This window comes from Danio rerio, chromosome 15, assembly GCF_052040795.2.
Source record: "Danio rerio strain M-AB ecotype USA chromosome 15, GRCz13ab, whole genome shotgun sequence".
In the NCBI taxonomy this organism is placed as follows: domain Eukaryota; kingdom Metazoa; phylum Chordata; class Actinopteri; order Cypriniformes; family Danionidae; genus Danio; species Danio rerio.
This window is the reverse complement of record NC_141035.1, coordinates 1,491,368-1,500,000: the sequence shown is the minus strand read 5'-3', so window position 1 is coordinate 1,500,000 and position 8,633 is coordinate 1,491,368. Positions and strand designations below refer to the sequence as shown.

Sequence of the window (8,633 nt, the reverse complement as noted above, 5' to 3'; positions counted from 1 at the left end):
ACCGGGCTCTGAGCTCATGGCTGGGGGCGGTGCAGGAGGGATGCTACCCAGAATCTCCTCCAGACTGCGGCTATCAACCACCTCAGCAGACTCTCCCGCAGCCCCATCTACAGCACAAACAATCATTCAAACCAAACACACTCCATCTGATTTCAGGACATGACTGTGCTACAGAGGAGAACCAGACACGCAAAAATAATGATAAATTAACTGTTTTTAAAAAAAATGCAGAAAACGCCATTAAATTGTGAGCATTACGGTTGTTTCGGGCCAGTTGACAAAGCAGGCACTGCTGGATTAATATTTTACATCACATGCAATATTAGACTTGCTGATCATCTGTTTTTACGGCATGCTTTAATTGCACACGTTTAACATTTTAGTAACATTTCAGAATTCAATTGCATTATTGTATTAACACTGTTATTAAAAACAACATTAAATTAGCTTTTATTTACATTGCTTATGTCAAAGTTAAGACGAAAATATAGATCCTATTTTGACAAATCAAAATGTAGTTTTTAAAGTTAAATAAAAGTTTTCATCCTATTTTAATTACAAATATAAAAAATTAAACATGATCATTCTACTTCGTGTTATATATATATATATATATATATATATATATATATATATATATATATATATATATATATATACATATACAATTATTAAACGATTTATTCATTTAAATTAGTAAACCCTAATGGTTTGAAGCAGAGGGGCAAAGTATTAACTCTGAAAATACCAATTAGTTGTGGAGTATTTTGAAGCCAACCTGCAATCTTTGGAGACTTTAAACATTATTACACGATTCTTCATCTAAACATGCATGGCAAAATTATTCAAGACAAACATTGGTATAATGAATGACATTTGTGCGTAGCATCTTCTGCTAATTTTAATAACTGCCATGGTTTTGAGTACGAGTAAGGTTAATTGTGTTGTGTATGTTTATGTGATATTGAATGTATTGTGTTGCTTTTTTTTTTACATGACATATGTGATGATGTTGAAATGTAATAATGCGGTGAAGCCAAAGATGAATTTTCACTTGAAAATGTAGAAAAGTCGGTATTTTTGCTATTTAAAAAAATAACCTAATTATAAATTAGCTTAGATATCAAAACTCATTTTTTCCTTATAAGAAAAGTTTAGACTACAATGAAAATAATCCATATAACAGTTTGAAAAAATGAATCATCAGTTTCATTAATGGACTAGCCAGATGTGAATCCAGATAAGCCAGTTCTGTTAGTGAAGAGAGTTTTAGGTTAAATTAGGCTAACTGACTTAACTGACCAAAAGATCTGCCAAAAAGCTAGAATCACAAACAAACAGAAGTTCATTTCACAAAACATTAATGTTGAAAGTGAAGCGCAGTTAATCCAGCATATGTCTCTAGTAACCCACTAGAGCAGAGATGTGTGGTTTGTGTTCATCAGACAGTGAAGCTCAGAAAGTGGTTACCCCTTACAACATGACTGCAGTAGGTAATGCACCTACTAACATTACATTTATTTATCTTTTAATGCCAAGTGCAGCATTTGCTATGTTTATGGCCACATAAGCAATTAATGTTCAGTACACAAGTTAAAATCATCAGTAAATCATAAAATATGTTGTTTTTTTAAATAAACAAGCATTATACATATACCAACAATACTAATACAAGGTCATGTAAGATCTTTCAATTCAGTCAGTGATAAAAAAAAAAGCTAGAACTGTTCCAGGAGAAACTAACATGACAATAATGTTGGAAAATACTTGCACCAAATTATTACTCATATTTCAACATTTACTCCTGCATTTTTAAAATCTAAACTTGTGCTTGTTAAAGAGTTCATTAAAAAATGAACATTAACTCACTATTTACTCTAATTGTTTCAGGCCGTTGTAATTTTTTTATTCTGTCGAACACAAAAAAAAGCTGAAAAACCTGTAACCATTGACTTCTGTAACATTTCAAAACACATACCATGGAAGTCACTAGTTAAAGATTTACTATTTGCTTTCAAATATCTTTTTTTTTTTTTACATTTGTAAGGAAGAAAAACGTATAGAAAATTAAGTAAATGACCATTTGCATTTTTCGGGTGAATCGTCTTTTTCACATTAGTTAATGAACTGCGAGTTAACATGAACTAACATTAAATTATTTTATTTTCATTACCAAAGATGAATAAACACTGTAATAAATGATCTGTTTGGTATTGTTAGTAAACACATTACATTAAAGAAATAGTTCATGTTTGGAAGCACTTAAAAGTGAGTAAATGACCACAGACCCACTTTAACCAATGTAACCTTACTGTAAAGTGCTACAGTTGAACTTTCTCAATGACAATTCTCACCATTTACTCACATAGGAGTGGGTATAAGAGTTTCTTCTGTTGAAGCAGCCATAGTTTTGTTTTAGCAAAATTGGGTTTATATTTGTACATTTGAATGTTCTACTTAATGATATAACTCCAGTAAAGTATTCTTGCAAATATAAATAGGGAAATCCTCTCCCGCCAGTAGATTTCTCCCTTGTGTTCAACAGAAGACACTCAAACATGTTTGAACGCACTTAAAATTTAAATGACGGCAGCATTTTTTTTTGTTTTTAATGTTAATGCTTTAACCAATGCAACCCTATTGTAAAGTGTAACAGATAAACTTTCTTCATTTATTTCAATGGTCCTAAACTAGTTTAATTCTTCCTTTTATCAAAAAGCTTCCGTTGTGTTCAACAAAAGATACTCAAATGTGTTTGGAAACCCCTGAAAGTGAGTAAATAATAACCATAGAATTATTTTTAGGCAAACTATCACTATAATGTTACCCTACAGTAAAGTGCTACAGTTATACCTTCTTCATGAGAATTCTTACTATTTACTCCAGTGGTTCCAATAATACAATAACAAGCTTTCCCTCAATTCTTTCCCAGCATATCCCCCTTTGTGTTCAACAGAAGACACTCAAGTTCGAAAGTGCTTAAAAGTGAGTAAATGAATACATAATTAAATTTTTAGTGTGAAGTATCACTTTAACCAATGTAATCCTACTGTAAAGTGTTACAGTTAAACTTTCTCCATGACAATTCTTACCATTTACTCAAGTAGTTCTAAATGTTTAGGAGTTTTCGTCTGTTGACTATTAAACCAACGTTTCCTCAATTTTTCCAGCATATCCCCCTTTGTGTTCAACAGAAGACACCTAAACACGTTTGAAAGCGCTTAAAAGTTAGTAATTTATTTTGTGTGTGTGAAATATCACTATAATCAACATTCGCTCCAGTGGTTCTAAACATTTATGAGTTTCCTTCTTCTGTTGAAAACAAAGCAAAATGTCCTTTAGACAAAAAGCAGCCAGTTTTTTTCCAGTAAATCTCTTTGTGTCAACAGAAGACACTCAAACATGTTTGGAAACACTTAATAGTAAGTAAAACGACAACATAATTTTTTTATGCTATGTACCACTTTTACTCTACTGCAAAGTGTTACAATTAATCTTTCTGGGTGTCTCCGGTTCTCTTACCGTTAAGGGCGGGCGGCGGGCTGCTCTGGACGGCAGTGCTCGGTGCTTTGCGCGGTTTGCTCACCTCCTCATCCGAGTCCTCCGCCGCTCTCCGACCGGCCGTCTTGCTTGTTTTTACAGGCATTATTCACGGCACCTGAAAAGCACATTCGCCTTTGTCAACCCCACATCCGTCTGCACGAATACAGCGGAGTCTGGCTTTTTCTTTGTTCACACTTCTCGGGTAAAACATGTCCACAAACAGAGATGAAGATACGATATATGCAAAAATAAACGTGATAAAAGCGACTGAACTAAAGTGACGTCGCAGTTCAGCGCGCACACAAAGGAAAACAGAGCTGACAACCGCACAGCTTCACTATAACGTCGTGTTTGTGAGTTAACCACACATGATGACAACACCGAACACGTCACGAGGGAAAAACTTCACTCGGACACTTTTTACTGACAGCTTGGTTTTATTTATATTTCTCTCGCCATTACGAGTTCAGTAACCACTCATTGTGGCGAGAGTAATGCAAACAAAACCATGGTAAACTGCTGCATGCTATCCAATAAACTACAATTAAACAGTTAAATCATGTGAGGGGCAAATAAAACAGAAACCAATGTCTAAATGGATTTATGTGTCACCTGAGTTTTAAAAATATAAATGTAAAATGTAGTTATGATGTGATCATACAAACTATTGTTTTCAAAGCGACGTGTCAATCATGTTTGCAACCAACAGCTGTCTGAAATGATTCACAAATTAAAAATAGACATAGGAGGACTTGTAGAAACTGCGGAAAGCGTAATTAATAAACCGTTTTCCTCCAGGATCATAATTAATTCACGTTTGATTTAAATATAGTGGAAAGAAAAGTCAACGAAACCGGTTAAAACTAGTTCAAACTACCAAATAAGAGAAAACATCATCTTTTATGAATATTTGATGTGATGTTTAATCGTATTTCGATGTTTTATATGTGCAGAAATCGCGTTTGTGAGATCGGTAACGTCATATGAAGTAAACACAGCAAACTGACATTACATTTGACGATGCACACGAGTGTCAACATTTACCTTCGATTCCGCTGATTTCCCTCTTTCTCGTCGATTTTACTCCGCTTTTTGCTCTCCTTTTGAATAAAAGTGCGTATATTGAGTGTTTGTGGTGTAAAACGAGGGTAGATCTGCGCTCGTTTACTTCCCTGTACTGAAATCTCACTCATAAATGGCGCGTAAACTCAGAGCACGAACCCGAGTCCGTTGTAGCCCGCGCGGTGCTTCATGGGAAGGCGTCCGCCCTCTTAAGGTCACGTGACCGGAGAGTTCTGTTTGTGGTTTATTTGAGCTAATTCGGTGAAAGCAAGCACTCCGAATGTGTGCATCAGGAAATAAGATATAAATATAAATATACAAACAATGTTTTATTTAAGTATTAGAAAGGGAAAAACACCACATGACACAAACAAAGCGTTTTCACCACAAACTGCTGTTTTTTATTTAATTAAGCACTGAAAATATGATAAGTAATACGCTGTGAAAATAAATAAATATAAAAAATAAAAGTTAAATGTTTATTATGTTTTCATTCATTGCGCAGATCGCTCTCAATCTCGCGAGAAGTAGGATATCAGACCAGATAGAACTCGTTCTCGCGAGACGTGGGGCCAGAGTTGTTTTACCGTCAGTAATCTTTCTAGTATGCTGCTACTAAGAAATCTGTAACGACTAAAAGGAGATTTGGGATGTAATAAAGCGGCTAGAGTGTACTCAGAAAGTGCCCCTCATCACTATGGTCAGCATCTACATTATCCAATGCTTCAAATATGAGTTTGTCTGGAGCTCGTTAGCGCTGTAGTAACAACGCGTTTCCGTGGCAACGACGCCTTCAGCAGTCAGGTAAACACGGTACATGCTAATGCTAACGATACGCTGTTCTTGCTACTAGTCAATTTTCTGTTTTTTCATCTTTTCTTTTTATAAACAGGGACATTACCAGAGTAAAACACCAGAGGAGACGCTGAAGGATGCGATTGAAAACATCGTTGCTGAAGGAGCCCAAACATATCCTTTAAATTACTGCGTTATATTCATACCACTTTTCAACACACACATACATTTAGTATGAAATTGTTGATAACATATGTATCATGCCAGAGTGTCCAGGAATATTAGCTGATTTCCACTTTCGTGCAGTGATTATAATGGTGAATTGAGTGCTTTTAAAGAGATAGTTCAGCCTAAAATGAAAACTTACTGCCCCTTAGGTGGATCCAAACCTTCATTACTTACTTTGCTCTGTTGAACACAAATGAATATATTTTGAAGTATGTTAGAAACCTGTAACCATTATTATTGATGTAAAGTGGGTTTTATATTTGCACATTCCTTCAGTGACAACTTGTGAAAAGCTTTCCATAATATTTACCACGGTACTTTAAATATTCAGCCTGAAATCGCATGCAAGAATGACTTGAAAAGAACATTAGCGCTATTTAATTGACTGTGAACAATGTTCTACTTTAATAGTCATTGGCTGATACTATGACTTCTCTATTTTCAGTTTGCAAATAGTACTACTACTGAAATCATATTATTAAGTCAGAATGTGCAAATATAAAAGAAACTACCTTGATGTACTGATTGACTTTCACAGTAGGAAAGAGAAATACTGTGGAAGTCAATGGTTACAGGTTTTCAGCTTTCCTCAAGATATCTTTCTTTGTGTTCAACAGACGAGAGAAACTCAAACAGATTTAGAACAAGTGAAGAGTGAGTCAGTTATGACCGAAGAGCAGAGCAATGCTTCAGAGACAGGGTCCAGCAGGAGCGGTGTGAGGCACTCACACTCGGGTATAGTTTTCATGCAGAGATGCGTCAGTTTGCTTTTTAATTAAACTACATTGCTTTTACCAGCGGTAGTTCGGTTGCAGATTGTGATTAACGTCTTTATTCCGGGATTACCACTCTAAATAAATACACTTTGCATATGAAATAAATCATTTCTCAAAGCATTTACTGGGGCACTAACGGTTTTTACTGGGGCACAAGCCCCAAATTAGGTCCAGCGACGCCCATGGGCGTGTCTAACCGTCACCATTTTGTTCGCGGGTTATCGATAGGCCCACCCGGAAAAGAGAATTCCGCTGATAACCGCAGATTTTTAGCCCATCATTATTCTGTTTATTTACTTGAGTAAATGTGTGCTAATCTATATTTATTCAGTTTTTTAAACTAATTTCAGTAATATTATTGACTAATATGAAAATGTTAATCTGATTTATGTACAATGCGGTTTGTACAGTAATATTTTCTGTCTTCTACTAGATATATGACAAACTTGCTTTATATACCAAATAAAGTGAATCTAATTGGATTTACATTTTAAACATTGAATAAAAGTTAAAAAGATAGTATTTTTATTTCATATATTACCTTTTTAGTCATGATACTCCTAAAATAATTCCACAGAAATCCTCAGATTTTTACCAAAATTGTCCGCAAAAATGAGAAACGCTATAAATGGAAGTTCTAAGTACCCTACTGGAAGACACTGGTCGCTGTGGTGCCCTTCATGCATCAACGAAGAAAAAAGTCTATAGTAACGCACATGTCAGTAACTTTAACGGCCTAACGTGGAAACAGTAATTCATTTGTTTACTCATTACTGATTAAAGTATTGCCCTAAGTACACCGTTTATTTATAGCACTGTTATTCCCATCACTGGTGGTTTCAAATTATCCATGTGGTTTTTGAGCTGAAACGTCACACACACACACCCTGTGGACATCACAGACTTATTTTACAACTTGCAAAAAGGGGCATAATACTGTAAGTCCCCTTTAACAAGCAGATTGGAATGTGCAACAAAATTATATATTGATCTAGTTGCCCTTATTTGTTGCCCAGTGATGACATCATTATCAAAAGCTGCCCGGCAACACTGCTTCAAATGTTCATTTTCAAATCATCACCTTTAGACTCTGTGCTTGCATATATTACATTATTTATAAAATCCCTACAGACCCTTTTCACAAGACTGTTATGACATGTTTAATGGTCTTAAATACTTAAATGTTTTTAATATTTTGATTTATATGAACATTTTTCTGTATTTATGTATGTATTATATTATCTTTGCATCAGATTACAGAAACAGATTGCCGCTTGTGTGAGGTGTGTGTAATGCAGCGTCAATAGTGGCAGGACAGTGAATCTAACATTATTCTCTCCTCTGGCTGCCGTTGTCAGTCTCACGCTATTGTTTTCCTCTTTCTGAAAGTCTTGATAACACCATCCTGGAGTTTTTCTTTCGTTATTTAAGTAAATAGGATTGTAAAATAATGATTTGTTGTGCTCTCCCATTCACTGTCATCTGAGTTAACCAACTACGACCACTTCTGCTGCTAAGAAACTAAGAAATGTGAAAAGGGTTCATTGTATGGGTATTTTGAATCGTTGGATCTGTGTGTCCACCTTGACAGCTGCGCACACAGAGAGCTGGTCAGTTGTGTGGGATGGACCAGCGCAGATGAGCTTTACTCCTGCAGCGATGACCACCAAATACTCAAGTGGAACCTGCTCAGCAATGACACCAGTGTCGTGGTCAAACTCCAGGATGAGATTTATCCAATTGATCTGCACTGGTTCCCCAAGACTGTGAGCGGAAAGAAACAAGCCGCGGCGGAGATCTTTGCCCTCACCAGCTCTGATGGTAACCTTTCCACCTAGATCACTTCTCTGTTGATTGCAACAAACCTCTCAAAGGGACAGTTCACCGAGAAATGAAAACCCTGTCACCATTTACTCATCCTCCTTTAAAATCTGATTGAGTTCACTAAGGAAAATGTACTGAAGAACGCTGGACAGGGTGGCTCAGTGGTTAGCACTGTTAAGAAGGTCTCTGGTTTGAGTCCCAGCTGGACCAGTTGGCATTTCTGTGTGGAGTTTGAATGTTCTCCCCGTGTTCACATGGGTTTTCTCCAGGTGCTCCTGTTTCCCCCAAAGTCCAAACACATGCTCTATAGGGGAATTGATTAACTAAATTGGCCGTAGAGTGTGATTATGAGAGTGTATAGGTGTTTCCCAGTACTGGGTTGTGGCTGGAAGGGCTTCCGCTCCA

The 8,633-nt window shown here is 36.1% G+C and overlaps 2 protein-coding genes across 21 annotated transcripts in view; one reads left to right on the top strand and one right to left on the bottom strand.

Moving 5' to 3' along the window:
* The window catches only part of smc4 (structural maintenance of chromosomes 4), a 38,867-nt gene extending 34,081 nt beyond the window's left edge, over positions 1-4,786 (bottom strand). Inside the window, exons 1-3 of one of the 2 annotated variants that reach the window (XR_015508333.1) lie at positions 4,588-4,766; positions 3,523-3,658; positions 1-107 (exon numbers count right to left, since the gene is read on the bottom strand). The exon at positions 1-107 is cut by the window's left edge and continues 84 nt beyond it. Coding sequence is in view for 1 of the 2 variants with exons in the window: in NM_173253.2 (NP_775360.2) it covers positions 1-107; positions 3,523-3,646 (231 nt within the window). In the remaining variant the exon portion in view is untranslated. Of the gene's footprint in view, positions 108-3,522; positions 3,659-4,587 lie in introns of both variants that reach the window. The other variant, NM_173253.2, reaches the window with a different exon arrangement.
* A 392-nt stretch (positions 4,787-5,178) lies between these two features.
* ift80 (intraflagellar transport 80 homolog (Chlamydomonas)) overlaps positions 5,179-8,633 on the top strand; it is a 42,525-nt gene continuing 39,070 nt past the window's right edge. For 13 of the 19 annotated variants that reach the window (XR_015508574.1, XR_015508573.1, XR_015508572.1 and 10 more), the window contains exons 1-3: positions 5,180-5,409; positions 5,498-5,574; positions 8,004-8,225. Coding sequence is in view for 5 of the 19 variants with exons in the window: in XM_087282863.1 (XP_087138989.1) it covers positions 5,538-5,574; positions 8,004-8,225 (259 nt within the window). In the remaining 14 variants the exon portion in view is untranslated. 19 annotated transcript variants of the gene reach the window in all.